The following is a 17,241-nucleotide window of genomic DNA, read 5'->3' on the forward strand; positions in this document are numbered from 1 at the left end:
GCACTACTCGCGTGCAAAATTGCCACATAAACTTCGCACGTCGCAGATAAATTTTCATACGGCTGCGGCGCTGCGCCCCTCTCTCTCCCCCGCCCGCCCGTCCGCCGCCGTGCGGTGTGTAGCCGGCGCGCTCTCGCCGGCTTTGGTCCGCTCTGTTGGGTTGGCGTTGGCCGTTCAGTCAGTCGGGCTCGCGGCTCAGCAGCTGCAGCTGTTTGATCGCATTCGCACCTCTCCTCTTTACCCGCAATTGTTTCTCCTCGTTGTCGGGGTGGGTTGGGTAGCGGTGATAGGCCCCCCGCGGCTCGAGTGGGCGGTGGGCGTGTCTCCCGCTGTCTGTTTGTTTGTTGTCGTCCTCGCCCGGAACGGGGTTATGTGATTGTTGTGCCAGTGGTATTGATTGTTGTGCCTCTTGTGTGTTCTGCAGGGCTGTGCGGGCGTTTCAACAAGTGCTGTACGTCGACCCGGTCTTCCAGCGAGCGAACGAGGTCCACTTGCGGCTTGGGTTGATGTTCAAAGTGAACAATGATCCAGAATCGGCATTGAAGCACCTCAAGCTCTCGTACGTGGACGCGTCGCCCAGCACGTTCTGCAAGCTAGAGATTCAATTTCATATTGCTCATCTATACGAAGTGCAGAAGAAGCACAAGCTTGCTAAAGAACTCTATGAGCAACTGCTCAAAGAGAAGGATCTTCCACTTCACTTGAAAGCTGATATCTACAGGCAGCTAGGTAAGTTTTCATCTAAGACTCATAATGCATTACAGCTTAATGATCTATTTATAATATTCATAAATCTAACTTGCAAATGTTCTTATTCTTGCAGGATGGATGTACCACAATGTTGAGGCATTTGGAAGTAAAACTGAGCGTATGACATTAGCCATTCGCTGTCTAGAAAAGTCACTGGAAGCTGACAGGAATTCTGGACAAACCCTGTACCTCTTAGGAAGGTGTTATGCTTCTATAGGTAAAGCAGATCATGCCTTTGATGCTTACCGAAACGTTGTTGAAAAGACTACTCCAACTGCCGATGTTTGGTGCTCTATTGGAGTTCTATACCAACAACAGAAGCAGTACGTAGATGCTCTACAAGCCTACGTTTGTGCAGTTCAGCTTGACAAGTGTCACTCTGCATCTTGGATAAATTTAGGTATATGCAAGTTCCCAATTTTCAGTGTACGTGCCATCTGTTGAGGACTGTTCCAATAATTATTTTTATCTATCTATTAAGGTATCTTGTATGAAAGTTGTAGCCAGCTAAAGGACGCTTTGGCCTGCTACATTCATTCAGTTAGAGCAAGTAAGGATAAAGCTGCCGGTGTTGGTAGTGGTACTACGTCATCTGAATCAGGTCCATTAAAACCTTGGCACATAAGTGCTAGACCACAAAATACTGACTCTGCCAATTCTGACATCAGCCAGCGCATTGCTTTCCTCCAGACACAATTGGCAAAAACTCCAATGCCTAGCATTACCAGCAAGTAAGTAACATTATCCTTGTACTGCCAAAATTCAAATTAAGTAAATATACAACTGCAAATTCTAACATCTTGTAATTTTGAAATGAAAATCAGGGCGGAGTTGCCAACTATTGAGGAGGCGTGGAATACTCCTGTTGTAAGTGACTGGAATTCTAAACACCAACCTCAGCAAAAGCGTCATCCAGGTATGGCTCAGCAAGGCGGACCCAAACCAAATCACTATGTGAATGGTGTGAATGGAGGGGCAGTCCCACCGCCTCCATACCCAGGGGCTGTTCCTGGGGCTGGCCCGAATGCCAAGCGGTTTAAGGTGAGATTACCATAAATCATGTTATCCTTGTTCCTCATTGATTTGACCTGTTCTCTAACCCCTTGAATGATTCAATCTACACAGCCCAATGGTGAGGTGGACAATGGCATGGTTGGTGCTGCTGGCATGGGTCACGCCCGGCCTCCGCAGGCACAGCCTCAGCAACCTCCCCCATACTATCTCAATCAGCAGCAGCTCCAGCTACTGCAATACTACCAATCTCATGTTGAATCTCTCAATCCTCAACAAAGGGTAAGTCGTCTTGCCCCTTAAATTATGCATATTTGGTCTGTCTGTCTGTTGAGACCTGGTATCTAAGTGATGTGCGAATTAGATGCTTCAATGTATTGATATGTATCACCTTTTTCTACAGCAACAAATGCAGCAATTCCAGCACCATTACCGACTGATGCAGCAACATCAGCAGCAGTTGCGAATGCAGCAGCAACAGCAACAGCAACTACATGCTGGTGTTTCTCCTGTCCAGCAACCAGGACAAGTTGCTAGGCCTCCTCAGCAATCCTTACAACAACCATCTGTGAAGAGTTGTCCACCACAAGCGGTACATATTCCATTTAGCTTTCTTTCTACACCCTTTTTTGATATGGCCACCGACAGATCATAATACATAATGATTAAATGTTCATTCACAGACCGGAGTTGCTCCTCAGTCTGGATTCACTGAACCAGGTTCAAATTTTGCTGCCACTCCAAATAGTCAGGCAGGCATGCCATATCAGCAATATCAACAGCAACAGACTCAACAAACTCAGCAACAGCTATCAGGTTTCAATCAGGTAAGTTATTTCTCTTTCATATATGTGGTCTAGGTATTTTTTTGAGACTTGTAGTAAAATATACTAATTGATTGAATTGTTAACTGCAGAACCAGTATGCTGTTCAAAACAAGCAGCCTTCACAAACTAGTGCTGGGAATTACAATGATTTCTCTGACCAAGAATTGCAATCATTATTTTCCCACAAAGACATTACTGCGTCGCTAGCGGAAGATCTGTTGAAACAGTTTGGTTCTGGCAGTGAGGAAGAAGAAAATATTGACACATCAGGTAATCTCAAGCTGCTGTTTTCAGAAAAAAATATATTTAGTTGATGATAATTTTAAAACTCTTTGAAGGTCTCTTAGATATTTTTTTATAATTCTAATCATGACTGTTTTTTGTTTTTTTTGTTTTGTAGCTGGCTCACAAACTTTAAGCTCTGGCCCATTTTCACCCACCAACTTACTCAGTAATGATGCCAGGACCAGCAACTCTACTTCAGTAACTGTAAAAGAAGAAAAGCCTGACTCATGTAGCAAGAGTAATATAGCAAGCATTGCAGCTGCAGCCTCTGCTAGTTTGAGACAAGCCAAACCTGTAGGCAAGATGTAAGTAAACAGACATACATCATGTTATTTATTGTTTTTATGCTTTTCTACCAGCACATTTTGTATCTGTACATTCTTTTAAACTCAATTCTATCTTTCAGATCGAAATATGAGAGAAATGGCAGTCCAAGTGGAGAGGAATACTTAGCTCACGACATCAAAAAAGAAGCCTCAGTTTTACAGATGGCCAACCTGAGTGCAAAGCCTGAATTTCAGCTTACCTTTGAAAGTGATTCAAAGACTATCTTAGAGAGTGTGAAGTGAGTATTGTTTTCTTAGTTTTGTGGCTGCGTATGTAATCAAACACTTGTGATTTAACTTCCTGTACTTTCCTCATGTTTTTAGGGGTAGGAGTTTAGATGGAATATCAGGCTGCAGTATTTTATCAACGAATGCCCCCCCACCACAGCCACCTGATCCACCACCACAGAAGCTTACTAGAGAACAGTTGAATCCCCCTACTCCATCTGTATATCTTGAAAGCAAGAAAGATGCATTCAGTCCACAACTTCAAGACTTCTGTCTTCGAAACCCAATTGCTGTCATCAGAGGACTTGCTGCTGCTTTAAAGCTAGGTGAGTTTCAATGTCTGCTTTTAGAATATATAACAGATCTCTCATCTTGTGCTTTTAAATATATTACTCATCTTTAATATGTTTCAGATCTGGGACTTTTCTCCACCAAGACTCTTGTTGAAGCCAATCCTGACCATGGCATTGAAGTCAGAACTCAAATGCAGCAATCTCCTGATGAAAACCGGGACCCAGTTCTTGGTCAGAGAGTGTGGTCTTGCATTTCCCATCGCTCTCACACTTCAATCGCCAAATATGCACAATACCAGGCATCATCATTTCAGGACTCTTTAAAGGTTAGATTTATCTTCCATTTATTGCTATTTTTTTTAAAAGAATGTTGTGTTGTCTTAACAGTTCTTCTCTTTTTGTTAATGTAGGAAGAGCAAGAGAAGACAACTGGTATTCATTGCAGTAATTTATCAGACTCTGACTCAAAAGACTCAACAGGCAATGTTGTGAGGAGAAAACTGAAGAATGGGGTACATCCTCATGGAAAAGTTGCTCCCAATGGCTGTAAAATGATTAAATTTGGTACAAATGTAGACCTGTCAGATGACCGAAAATGGAAAGCCCAATTACAAGAACTTAATAAGTTGCCAGCATTTGCTAGAGTGGTATCAGCTGGTAATATGTTATCACATGTTGGCCATGTCATTCTTGGCATGAACACTGTACAACTGTATATGAAGGTACCCGGAAGTCGAACGCCAGGTCATCAAGAGAATAATAACTTCTGCTCTATCAACATAAATATTGGTCCTGGAGATTGTGAGTGGTTTGCTGTACCTGACGCATACTGGGGAGCCTTAAACAACCTTTGTGAAAAGTATGTACTTAAAACCTCTCCTTGTACAACTTTGTGTAGTAGCCAACTAAGTACTAACATATTTTCAATTTTAGGAATAATATGAACTACTTGCACGGTTCATGGTGGCCATTATTAGAAGATCTATTTGAAGCAAATGTTCCTGTCTATCGTTTCCACCAGAGACCTGGAGACTTAGTTTGGGTTAATTCAGGTATGTTGGCAAACTTGAAATGCTGCTGCTGTTCTTTGCATTCTTTTAAACTGGGTTTTTCAATGCTTTACTGTCTGATTTTTTATTCAATTTACGTTGATTTTGTATGTGCAGGTTGTGTTCATTGGGTACAAGCTGTTGGATGGTGCAACAACATTGCTTGGAATGTCGGTCCTCTGACTGCAAGACAATACCAGCTAGCGATAGAACGTTATGAATGGAATAAGCTTCAAAGCTACAAAAGTATTGTTCCTATGGTTCATTTATCATGGAACCTTGCTAGAAATATAAGAATTGTTGATCCCAAATTATTTGAATTAGTAAAGTAAGTTGTTTTGTAAATTACTGGTTGATGAATCAATATTCTATTTACTTACCACATTTACTAAACAGTTTCTTTACTTTTTTCAGGAACTGTTTAATGCGCACTCTTCATCATTGTGCCCTAATTCTTGAATTTGTGAAATCCAAGGGAATTGAAGTGCGGTTTCATGGTAGAAGAAAGGATGAAGCTTCTCACTACTGTGGTCAGTGTGAGGTAAGGAAATAATTTTTCTATATCATTTGCTCTGCATCTGTCTTTGAATTGTGTTCATTCTCAATTTAATGTAACTTTCTTGATTTTTCAGGTCGAAGTCTTTAATATACTCTTTATCAGAGAACAAGAAAAGCGGCATGTTGTACACTGTATGGATTGTGCTCGCAAGCAGTCACCATCTCTTGAAGGATTTGTCTGCCTTGAAGAATATAGCATGTCAGATCTGTGTAGTGTCTATGACCAATTTAAGTTTTCATCAGTGGTAAGCAACATATTATTCGTCCAGCCAATTTGAGTCCCCTATTTGTACTTTATGACTACATTTCAAAAATTTTTCTTTTACAGCCTCATCCACAACCTTTAACAAGCACTTGATGTCCAGTTGGCGCAGAAGGAATGCCTCTGTCCCCACCCCTATCTGCGCCATTCTCTTCACCTGATCCATTTTCTTGGCCTGATCCACCAACCCCTCTGTTCTGAAGTCAAAGAAATTGGTGAACACGCTGTAATCACTAAACTCATCACTGCCTGGAGGGGAGGTGTCTTCTATATTTATTGGGTGTTTAATTTATATTTGTATATAGAGAGATTTATTTGGACAATGTTATGTAATTACTTATATTGGACATGTTACTGCTTGTTGAAGGCTTCTCCTCATGGCAGAAAAATCTGTGAGATGGAGTTTTTATCACTTCGACCCTGCTGGCAGGTGTATGCTGTAACCACATCAGCACATTTGGCTTATTCTTTGTGGTATGAGAGTGTGTGGAAAATAAGCACCTACCGTGAGCCCACCAATACTGTTGTCTTTGTGATCTTTTCACATGAAGATAGAATTTGGAAAATTTATTAATTAATTGTGATCTCATTCCAAGTTAATTCTATGTGTCAATGTGGTGTTGTTGCTGGAGGTCTTGTTATTCTTGTTACCAGTCCATTCTCTGAAATTTATATTGCTTTGTGCACATACATTTTATACAGCCTTGTATGTATGTGATTTAATTATTTCCAAGATATGTAAATATGACATATATGAAGATTTTGTACATATACCTATTGTATATATTAATTTGATATAGTCTGTTTTTAAATTACTGAAAGATGTTTTAAATTTATGCACTTAATCATAACAGTGCGAAAATCAGAAGATACTACCCATACTGTGTTGAATTTAAAAGTAAGGACACTTTACTTCAAACGTTCTGTTTGAATTCTTACTAAAAGTGTGTATTTTTACTCTGTCAGCAACAGGAAACTCGCTGAGAAATAGCCTGAAAAGTATGTTTTGACTTGTAGAGAGTCTCCTAACTTGAATAGCTCCCATTGATTTTAGTCAAGTCTGATATTAATACTGTCTTGGTGAATGAAACAGTGTTAAACAAGATGTGTATGCATCAGCCCCTTTTTCCTTATTGGCTATACAATGTTTAAAAGATACATGTGATAATCTCACACAAGTAGTCTGTTAATAATTGTACAGTTTCCACTCGCCAGGCTGATGCTTTGAAGCTAACAGCGTTCTTTGTGTGCTTTTACCTCACAATTTGTTTTATTTTTATTGAATTTTTGCCTGATAAAAGGTGAACATTGGTGGTGTATTCAGGGCCTCAGTCCGGCGCGTGCAAGTTGCAATGTGTATGTGTATGATCCAAACATAACGTTTATTCATGCAATATTTAAATTATGTGATTATGTGATAAGACTGAACCAATCTTGTCTTTATTGCTTAACTACACTGCCATGGATGACAAAGGATCACCCTCTATGCAATTTATATTACATCCTTTTGTAATTGAATCATATTGTATTGTTTTCTTATCAATATTCACCTTCCTCTTTTCCCATTATGCCTTCTGTATAGTTTTTCTTTGTTTTGTGTAGTCCTCCTCTTGTTATTGTTGTTAATGCAATGAATTGCATTTGTGAAACTAGGCATGTCCCTGTAAAATAAGCTCCTGTACTTCAGATTCAGTGCCCCACTTTTTCTGCGCCATGTTAAATATTCAGAGATTAGCTATTCAGTTTAGTTAGTGAGGCTTGGTTGTCCTCATGATTATTTATAGTGTATAACACTAATGTCAATTGTATTCTTTTTGAAAGAAAAGCCTAATTGAATGTGTTCAGTTTGTTGAAGGACCATCCGTTTTATAAAATGACTTCATAGTTTTCAAATATTTCACAATTCTGACTCTTCTGTTGTCACAAGTTTTCCTAAATATATGAATATTTTTCTTTTGTTTTCTCAAATTGTAGAATTTTTTAAAAGATCAAACCCATTTCTCCACATGCAGGGTTAATGCCTGGGATATTGCTGTTTGTACCATGACTTTTCGGTTGTAAAATTCATATTTTACCAACTTGAGGAGGAGTGCACAAGGTCATTCTGTTCAGCTCAAGCCATAAATGTGTTCATTTTTAACATGTACCTGCTTTAAGAATGGTTAAGCTGGATTTTATGTAAGATTATGAATGCAGTGAACTCTCTCTCCAATTCCAAGTCATAAATAGTCTCTACATATTTTGTATTTTGGTTTGGAACCACATAGTGTATCTCAAGATAGATTTGTTCAGTGACTATTCTTTGCACTACCTCAAACTTCTAAATTTTCTTTTAAAAATGTATGTTAAAATTTTTCAGTCGGTACTTCTTAAATGTAAGCCATTGTACACACTTGCTGTTCACTAACTGTGGATGTTTCCTTGCATAGAAATCGGAGCTCACTTTTTCCTCTAAGTCCATATTCACCTTATTTTTTAAATATTTTTTTGTGGACAGAATGAAGAATGAGTCTCCGGAGGCAGAGAGCCGTTTTTCAATGTTTTATCTGGTCTTTGTTGAAAACTAATTGGCTCTAATCAGAAAAGCAATTGACAAATAGATTCAGACTTCTGATCTAATCCGGCATTAGTTTCATTTTTTTACCTGCTGTCAGGTCTTGTGAGCAAGTTGAAGGCATTAAAATTTAGTTACCCTATATCTTTTTCTTGGTTGCCCTCAGTTTAGGTTAACCTACGGTATATGTCCATTATTGGAAATACCTGTCAATGCATTGTAGTTGTGCCCTAGATTAGGAGCTGAACAAATGTCAACCAAATTATTTTAGATTTCTAAAAAATCAGTGGAAGTGAACAAACAATTAAATGAATGGCTTGTGATATACTGTAAGTAAGAATTGATTTTTCCTAGCACAATTTCTATTTGAAAAGTCTACTGCATCTACTTAGTGTGGGGTTTTACGAAGACTTAGTTTATTGGGTATCAATGGGTTTGGCTTTTGGCTGTATCAACTTCTAATCTTGGGTAGCCTCTACTTCACTGTATTTTTCCTTAAATGTTAGCTGAAGAGAAAATATATACACAAGAAGTAATTTAATTTGTCATCATTTTATAGATTTATAAAGAATCCTTGAACATCATTCACAATGAACACCATATCTTTCGTTCAATGACCTAAGTGGTATGATGGGTAGGTAAACATACTGAAAAAAAAAAAAAGAAACCCTCTTGGACTGAAGAGATCGATGTAGGATTTAGACATTTATCTCAGGTTGCATACTATTAATTCTACAAAATAATTTCCAAAGTATTGTACATGTGTTATATTATCCATCATGAAACAGCAAAAACAGTTCTAGTGCTGCTAAAATGATACATGAACTGGAAGTGAATCAACATCACGGCTTCTTTTCAGCAATAAACAATATGTAGATAGTATATAAACAATTTGAGTTCAAGGACAAAAACGGGCAGCATGGCATCGCGCTAGGTTTTCACCTCCGGAGGGGGAATTCCTATACCGACCCTGTTAAATGTTCAGTAATATCAATATCAATATCAATTAATAACAAATATGCACAACTTTTTTCATTTCATCACAGTTGAAGGAATCTTAAAATTAGAGGTAGTATAACAATTGTTCATTGACGGATAAAAAATTTAAATTTTCTCAACAAGAAAGACCTGGTCGAGTTGGCAGTCTCTGTAAACTAGTTTCTAGCCAGCGGAGCAAATAATACAATTTCTCTATGGTTTTATCAATTTGTGGGGGCTCTAAAACAACGATAACAAGTCATGTTCGATTCGGGACTAGAGATTTACTAAACAAGTCTTTCACCAAAATTAGTCAGCACCTTAAATGATTGGATGTCAAGAACATATACATCAGTATCAACCTAATGAATAAACAAGAACAGGGGAGTATGTATCAAATTTCTAAAAAATAAATGTAAATAAAAAAAAGGTATGATGACAAATTTTCTAAGCTAGAAAGCATTCTGGAAAGAACAGTTTTTAAAAACTCCCCCCACTTACCGATCAACAGCAGTGAGTATACTAGTCACTTTATGTTAATCCAAATCACTACACTGCCATGCAGCAATATTCTTAAATTTACTGTATTAAGGTATTACGTATTTGGTGAGTAAGAAACTGATGGCAAAAGAAACCATTAACTGAAGAAGCAAGTCGACAGTGGGACACACCTACTTATTTGATTGAAAAAGAACCAACTGTTTGTTTCATTACTTTAGAATGCAAACTATTAAGGAAGTTGGATGTGTGGCATGTGTGATACCCTTCTTACTAAAATTTCATTACATGACCATTACTCTTAATCCACAATCCATAGTAAGATAACTAAAACATATTGCATTTGATTGACAAGTCAGAAGGTTGATGACAGAGAGAAGCATTTGGAATGAAGACTATCATGATTTAAACATAAAGCTTGTATCACAATAATACCTATGTTTAAAAAAATCATTAAAAATAACAGTTTTTAGATTTAGTTATAAATTTGAATTAAATTTGAATATTTGACGATGTATGGGACAATCTGCAATGGTTTTTGTAGGCATTACAAGCTCTTTTCCTCTCACCAAAACAATCACAGCTTTTTCTGAACTATTTAGGTATATGTGCCTTAGTGTAACCAGCATTATCACAAAATTTTAGATAATTTATTAAATTGTCAATATGTTATAGGCAGTGAATCAGTTCATAACAATAACAAATTTTTACAATTTTCCTTACTTTGTATTTTCCAGTCCCTGGTCAAAGATAAATAGAAAGACCTTGACGTTACACTTCTCGAGCTCACTCCAAGTCACACTCAGTCACACTCAGAAGTATACATTTAGAAGTGAATGTTACATATGCACACCTAAATGCCATTAAATCTATCACAATATTTACATTTGTGAATAATACATTTAAAAGTATTTTTGGTAATTAGTTAGTCATTGTAGATTGCTTAGAGAAAACAAAGTTAGTCTTCCAGTTCATCCATCCGACACTTAACTGCCATCTCAACAACCTCTAAGCTTGGGTAATCCAGTTCTTTGACTAGACAGAGAACTGCAGAAAGCAGGTTTGAACTCTGTAACAAAGAAAAGAAAGAAGCATGAAAAAACATCAATCAATACAGTTTTGAAAATGTAACCAGTAGAAGCAGGCAACAGCCTGATAGGCTAAATGAGACAAAAATGCTATACAAAACATACTAATTAAGTTGATCATAATACATGCTTTTAGCTACATTGCATCATTACTACATACTGAGCTCAGCTTAAATTAAGTGGGGTGGATAAAAAAAGAAAGGAGGATGAAACAAGGGTGATATCATAGAAATTTACTTTCTCCTTAAAACCAGGATCCACCAGTTGGATATCTTTCATGCTTGACTCTCCCTGAATTGGCTTCATCAGCCAAAACTCTGACACAGAAGAAAAAGGACACGCTAGCTTGTGGACGACATGTCACGTCACATGGTGCACAGCGCGTTGCATGTTGCAAACAATAATTTGCAAACACTTCACATGAAATTTTTGAAAATTGATTTGTGAGGAGATGTTAGAAATTCAAGTGTTAAAGGAATTTACAGCAATATCTTTAAATATTAAAAGTTTGAAATAAACTTAAAAGGAGGGAGAGACACTATGGAATCATCTTTCAATTTTCTAAAACTCACCCGTGTTATTGGTCTGCGGGGATAGGGAGCACGCTGATTGGCATTGCATGTTATGCGGTCGTTTGCCAGCCGCTGTGCAGCAGATGAAAGTCTCTCATGGGTTTGACGATTATTTCGATCATATGTTTGTCTTGATTCATCCTCCACCTTTTAAAATTAAGAAAAAACACACAAAAAAACAAAAGAAAATAAGAAATAAGCACAATATCTACCGAAGGGTGCCAGAATTGATTAAACCAGTACTAAGTTAAAAAATTTGCGCTTTTATAAGTGACTAAATCATTAAATAACAAGTGCATTCATATAAAATCCATATTTATTTTAACGTGCTTTTCAATTGAAGGATGTTATTTTGTTTCTTTAATCAAAAACTACATTATTAGACTACAAAGTGGCTATTCACTCAGTTTTCATTAAATTGTCAGTATTGTAATTCAAAACTTACTGTGCTTACTGGCCGTGACCTCTCCCTGTACATTCCACCACTACCATCACTGCTGCTATTGTCGCCTTGATTGATTAGCGGCTCATGATAACCACCATTGCTCATACGATGTGGATGCCGCAGTATTACAGGTGAATCTTCTTCAACAAGTGGTTCCTATGATGACAGCAAAACAATGAATGAGTTACGGCAAAAACAGAGGGCCAGTCATATTTTATTTTTATTTGTGTCGTACCTCATACATGTGTGTAGCTGGAGGAAGTGCTTGGGGTGGTCTTTGGTACCTTACGTCAAATAATTGTTAAAATCAAATGAGTGAAATTTAGTTAGGCAATAGTACAAAAGTTATGAAAATAGAAAGAAAACCTACTGCATTTCTCCGTCTTCATAATAGTATTGTCCTCCACTGCCAGCACTGCCACCCCCAACAGGCACATCGTCAGCATTACGAATTATGTAATCCCTTGATGGTTTTCTGGTAAACGTTGCATTCTGTGAATCAGCAGCACATCTTGGAGGGCTTCGCTGAAAAAAGAGAGGTAAAAAAATGTTATTGAGAAAGAAAATATTTCATAACTCGTGGAAGAGAGAAGAATAACAATCATATTCACAAAATTAGAGCCCCCATCAAAGCTGTAGAACAGCAACAAAAAAAGGATAAAAAAAATAAAAAATGGAACACTAATGAATCATTTATTAGAAATTTACTCAAGAGGAGTGAGAGAAAGAGTTGATGCATGCAAGTAATTCTGGACCATTTTATTAGACACAGTGAGCATTAAGCCAAAATGTAATAGCATGCTTAATTGACAGAAAACTAACATGCAAGTTACAAGACAGATGGGATGGAAAATTTTTCTTAGGTATTGAATGAAAATGAAAAGTCTGTACCTGCCCCACAGGGGAGCCTTGCTGCACACTGGGCTGTGGAGGAGATGAGGACAAAGGAGTTCTACGGGAGGAGGATGTGGATGAAGGAGTGGTCATGGATGTGGCTGAGTGGGTGGGGCGAGATGGTGGCGTTGATGCATCTGCGTTGGGGCGAGTGTCTTCGAGCCCAGTCACATCTCTTGATGGCTCAGAGGGTATTTGAGTTTGTAGCTGCGGTTGCCGCTCAGGTGAAGGAGATGGTTGTGCTTGCTGCTGGGACGGAGGTGGTTGTTGTGGTTGTTGACCTTGTTGCTGTTGCTGATGTTAAATTAAAGCAATATGGATTTTGAATGTAATGGACAAGATTGCGAACAAAACAGAACAAAAATTAAGATGTAAGTGCTAGCTTGCTACATTAATAAGTGAAGTGTCTTTTAAATTTAAAAAGAAGGAACACTTTAAAAATTAACAACTTTAAATAGGAAGCCTGACTGGTAATTTTTGTGAGAAACTTGCAAGAATAGTGAGCACAGACACTACCGGTATGCTAGTCGCTAGTCCTTTGCCTTTGCACTGGTCCAGCTTGTGAAAAGAAATCTTTTCATCATCTGTTTATTTATTTTATGCATTATATGGTGAGAAATAAAGGTAATTAAAAATGTTGTCAACCTCAACTGTCAAAATGTGCAAATAACGCTCTAATTTTTCGTCATATTAGATTGTGAGAAAGTTACTATGGCAAACCAGATTAGATGTTATAATGTTAAACAAGAAAAAACGTTGGGGCGTAAAATATTTTTTTTTGTGGAAGCAAAACGCTAGCTCACCTCGACGCGCTGGTAGGGGGTGGGTGCCGGTGCGGCGGCGGGTGGGGGGCTGCAGTCTCTGCTGCCTGGCCCGGGCTGCTGGTCCCAGTACTCGCCGTCCTGGGGGTGCAGCAGCTCCCTGCCCCTGCGCATCGCGTCCTGGACCTCCTCCGGCTGCACAGGGATCTTGTCCAGTGTCTTCAGATCGGGGAGGGCTCGCAGCACCGTGTATCTGTAACTGAAGCCGGCAGCGTTTTTTTTATTTTCCACCTTGGGTCATTTCGACGAGGAATAGTTGTAAGAGTCGGGCCGCTGTAAGCAGGCCAGCCGGCGGGAATTCCCCCGCACCGGCCGCACTACTTACTCCTCCTCATTGGCGCAGGGGTTCTCCTCCAGCCAGAGGTTCTTGAGCTTGGGCAGGTGCTGCAGGTACAGGATCTGCCCGAGGTCCGCAATCTCATTCTTCCGCACGAACAGCTCGACCAAGTTGCGGCAGTGCTGAAAGTCCTCCAGCGACCTGATCTTGTTCACGCTGCAAACAGACGGAAGGAAAGAATACCAATGAAAGGGGGTTGTGTGTGTGCGGGTTGAAGTCGGACTGCAGTGGGGCCAATCGATATTGCAGAAAACTTTGACAGACGAGTAAACACCGGTTGTCTTCGTGGACTTCCCCCGCCTCCCCCCGGAGTCCCACCCACCCACTGCAGCTGCAAATAATAAGCATATTTAGGAGGGGGTGGGGCACTGTGCAGTCAAGGGCGAGCACGGCATGCGAGCGCAGACGAACGGCGCGGTCGCGGGGGCCGGCGGGCCCCGGCGGGCCGCGGCGGGCGGCGTGGCAACTTCCCCACCCTCTGAAGCGTGACTGCGTCTCCCATCACGGCCGGCATGGCGGCGGCGGCGGCGGGGGGCCCCGCTGTGCAGCAAACACCCGGGGCAGAGAGGGACTACAGGGATACTACAGGGAGACTACAGGGAGACTACAGGGGGACTACAGGGGGACTACAGGGAGACGGGGCGCCGCACGCCGCGGTCGTGAAGGTGAAAGGAAGCTGAACAGGGTGTGTGAGAGAGAGAGAGGAAAGCATTGAGAGTGTAACATATGCGGATCGTACGGCAGACATGCACGAGCTTACGCACCACTCACAGGCGCGCCGCCGCCGCCGCCGGGGCCTCCGTCCGAACAAGTTGTAATCACGCCGTTCGTTCCCTCTAGCACGCCCCGCCAGCCAGCCTCTAGCGCCCAGAGAGGCGCACATCGTTACGATTATTGTTTTAATATTCAGCGCTGCTGCGAGGCTATGGGAGAGGCTCGTCATCCTGCTGCTGCTGCTCCACATCCCATCCCCCCGCCACCCGGCGGCGGCCTCTTCCAGCCCGTGTGTGAGATGATGCTGCTGCGCCCAGCCAGCCCGGCAAGGCCTCTCTCACTCAGCCGGGCCGGGCGAGCGGTGCTGTATCGTCGTAATGATAACTTGCTTACACCTTCCCATCCCAGGCGGGCCCGGGCCGGCGGCGCTGGATGGGCCCGGTGCAGCTCCCCGCCACCCCGCCGCGGGACCCCCTGGGCTCGCCGGCCCAGCCCAGGGCTTTCTCTTGTCTCGGTGTGCGACGACGCACCGCACCGCGCGACTGCTGCTGCTGCTGCGTAGCAGAGCGGGGAAAATATGGGGAAAGGGAGGCGAAGGGACAAAGAAAAACATCAGGAAGGGGGCGGGGTTTAAAATCTCCCGCGAAAAGGCGCGCGCGTGGAGAGGATTTTCCAGAGGCTTCTAATCAGCCCTGCCTCCTTTCATCTTTTCACCACATCGGCGAGCGACCTTCGCGGCCCGGGAGAGCCCGCGCGCGCGGCCGCGGCCCGGGCCAGCGCGGGGGCCCCGCGCAGCCATAGTAGTATACGCGCTGCTGTGAAAGGGGCAAGGTGGAATTCCCTCCCACCCCCCGCCCCCCTGCTCACTCCGGGCCGCTGCTGCTGCTGTCCCGCTCGCGCTGAATAGGTGTGAACATGACTCTCGAAACAAGTCTGGCCTGGCGGAGCGCGGCGGCGGGTCTGGTCTGCCGCTGCGGGACGTCGCGGTGCAACGCCGAGACTGGTCCCGCCCACGCCGCCGAGGTGCGTGACGCACCAGCTCCCCGGGGACCATGACAGGGACAGGCTTTTTGATACTCCGAGACCAGTAAAGGGGCGACTGATAACTGCACGGCACGCAAGAAAAAGAGCAGTGTTTACTAGAAATTGGTTTACTGACTGTTTTATGAAACATGTTCGCAATATTGACAACAGTTTTGCTAGGGCAACAAAATGTTTAAACATGCTCTAGAATTTGCTGCTATCTATAGTGCTCCCGTGAGCCTGGGCAACCCTACCCGCGAAGGCCTGGGCCGGGTAACATTTCGGTGGTGAGGCAGCAAACGCTCTTTTTCTCTTTACGTGCCGTACGAGTCCTCATGTCCTATTGACAATCTTCGCGGACAACACACATGTTCCCCGTGGACGTTTGGGGAGAGGCTGCAGCATGGAGCCATAAGGACTGGTGGCGGCGGCAGAGCGCGCGCGGCACCAACGGCACCTCCCGTCATTCGCTCGCGGGAGAGTAAAACGGAAGGAAAGAGAAAAGGAGGACGGGAGGGGAGGGGGAGGGGGAGAGAGGGGCGTGGGAGAGCAGGGCGACGCGACGGCTCGGCGCGCGCGAAAAAGCTTCCTCGTTGCACGACCACAATACCCCCGAAAAAGAAGAGAGAACCCGCTCCCATATTTTATATACCAAATTAAAAAGACGCACCCAAACAGTCGGCACAACAACAACAAACGACGCGAAGCGCGTGAGTTTGCCCCACGCAAGGAGTGCCTGTTCAAAATAAATCTAATTACTCCGTTGTCGCTTGCGTGCGTGACCGCGCGGCGCCGTGGGCCCTCAAGGCTCAGCTACCTCGCCGGCGCGCTGCACGCACTGCACGTGCTCGCGCACGGACGCACGCGCGCCTGTACACACACACGCGCGGCCAGCCACACAATGCAGCTCATTGCATTATTATTAGTTTTGCACCGGCCGAGTGCATTCAGTTGCGTTGTGCAAGGCGCCGAGCTGTGCTTATCGTCGGGTATATATGGAGGAGTGGGGGACTTGCCCTATACTTCCACGGGGGGGAAACATGCAACGGCGTGTCCAAAAAAAGAGAGAGAGGGCTCTGGTGAAAAGACAAAGTCGACTTTTGGATGCATTTCTTCAAAAGTATTATTAGTTGGGTGACGTGGCCTGGCCGCCTGGGAGGTATGCAAAGTTTTGTCATGCAATACACGCTGGTTGTGCGGGTGGCCTACCCCACAGTTCGCAGGGGCTGAGCGCCTGTGTAACTCGCTATTTCGTGCTAAAGGCGGGGGTGTGGGTGTAGGGAAATAACCTTTAAAAAAACAAAAAAAAGGTTTTAAAAAGTTTGTACGTTGCTGATTTGTTATTCGGGAGGCTGGAGGTTCCACGGCAATGAGGAGATCTCCCTGTTCGAGGCCACTCCCGGATGGAGACTGTGCTGGAGAGGCCGTCTGGAGGATGCGCAGGGTGCGCTTCCGCCGCCGACTACAATCTGCTCCAGCGAGGAGCTCCAGCAGAGCAGGGAGAAGCGTCGTTCCGCTCGGGGAGCAGCCTGCTCCCTCTCCTGGACAATTTAAATAAAACCTCCCCGGCAGCAGCTCCAGCGGGCCGGGCCGGGCCTCGCATCAGCACCGCGCGCGCTGGAGAAGTTTGTCCAGGAAGTGCTCCGGATAAGCGCCGCGCCGGAGAACGAGGAGCCAACGTAACGAGAATTAAGTGCTGCTGCTGCTGCAGGGCGAACTGCAGGTCCG

General features: G+C 42.9%; 2 protein-coding genes across 7 annotated transcripts in view; one reads left to right on the forward strand and one right to left on the reverse strand.

Annotated features, from left to right (window-relative positions):
• The window catches only part of LOC113209019 (histone demethylase UTY), a 42,115-nt gene extending 33,436 nt beyond the window's left edge, over positions 1 to 8,679 (forward strand). For 2 of the 4 annotated variants that reach the window (XM_026426343.2, XM_026426344.2), the window contains 18 exons: positions 425 to 729; positions 824 to 1,150; positions 1,232 to 1,481; positions 1,575 to 1,791; positions 1,876 to 2,043; positions 2,165 to 2,353; positions 2,445 to 2,588; positions 2,678 to 2,858; positions 2,989 to 3,178; positions 3,280 to 3,438; positions 3,524 to 3,753; positions 3,841 to 4,046; positions 4,131 to 4,579; positions 4,654 to 4,772; positions 4,887 to 5,097; positions 5,184 to 5,310; positions 5,402 to 5,572; positions 5,656 to 8,679. In XM_026426343.2, coding sequence (XP_026282128.1) covers positions 425 to 729; positions 824 to 1,150; positions 1,232 to 1,481; positions 1,575 to 1,791; positions 1,876 to 2,043; positions 2,165 to 2,353; positions 2,445 to 2,588; positions 2,678 to 2,858; positions 2,989 to 3,178; positions 3,280 to 3,438; positions 3,524 to 3,753; positions 3,841 to 4,046; positions 4,131 to 4,579; positions 4,654 to 4,772; positions 4,887 to 5,097; positions 5,184 to 5,310; positions 5,402 to 5,572; positions 5,656 to 5,685 — 3,673 coding nt within the window. In that variant the 3' untranslated portion in view covers positions 5,686 to 8,679. Of the gene's footprint in view, positions 1 to 113; positions 269 to 424; positions 730 to 823; positions 1,151 to 1,231; positions 1,482 to 1,574; positions 1,792 to 1,875; positions 2,044 to 2,164; positions 2,354 to 2,444; positions 2,589 to 2,677; positions 2,859 to 2,988; positions 3,179 to 3,279; positions 3,439 to 3,523; positions 3,754 to 3,840; positions 4,047 to 4,130; positions 4,580 to 4,653; positions 4,773 to 4,886; positions 5,098 to 5,183; positions 5,311 to 5,401; positions 5,573 to 5,655 lie in introns of those variants that run through there. The other 2 variants (XM_026426345.2, XM_052274591.1) reach the window with 2 other exon arrangements.
• LOC113209020 (trithorax group protein osa) overlaps positions 8,666 to 17,241 on the reverse strand; it is a 42,999-nt gene continuing 34,423 nt past the window's right edge. The window contains exons 3-10 of one of the 3 annotated variants that reach the window (XM_026426346.2): positions 13,765 to 13,932; positions 13,422 to 13,638; positions 12,616 to 12,912; positions 12,095 to 12,249; positions 11,960 to 12,008; positions 11,725 to 11,880; positions 11,280 to 11,426; positions 8,666 to 10,688 (exon numbers count right to left, since the gene is read on the reverse strand). In XM_026426346.2, the coding sequence (XP_026282131.1) occupies positions 10,578 to 10,688; positions 11,280 to 11,426; positions 11,725 to 11,880; positions 11,960 to 12,008; positions 12,095 to 12,249; positions 12,616 to 12,912; positions 13,422 to 13,638; positions 13,765 to 13,932 (1,300 nt within the window). In that variant the 3' untranslated portion in view covers positions 8,666 to 10,577. The remainder of the gene's footprint in view (positions 10,689 to 11,279; positions 11,427 to 11,724; positions 11,881 to 11,959; positions 12,009 to 12,094; positions 12,250 to 12,615; positions 12,913 to 13,421; positions 13,639 to 13,764; positions 13,933 to 17,241) is intronic. The other 2 variants (XM_052274592.1, XM_026426347.2) reach the window with 2 other exon arrangements.

This window comes from Frankliniella occidentalis, unplaced genomic scaffold, assembly GCF_000697945.3.
Source record: "Frankliniella occidentalis isolate FOCC.00 unplaced genomic scaffold, Focc_3.1 Scaffold414, whole genome shotgun sequence".
Classification (NCBI taxonomy): domain Eukaryota; kingdom Metazoa; phylum Arthropoda; class Insecta; order Thysanoptera; family Thripidae; genus Frankliniella; species Frankliniella occidentalis.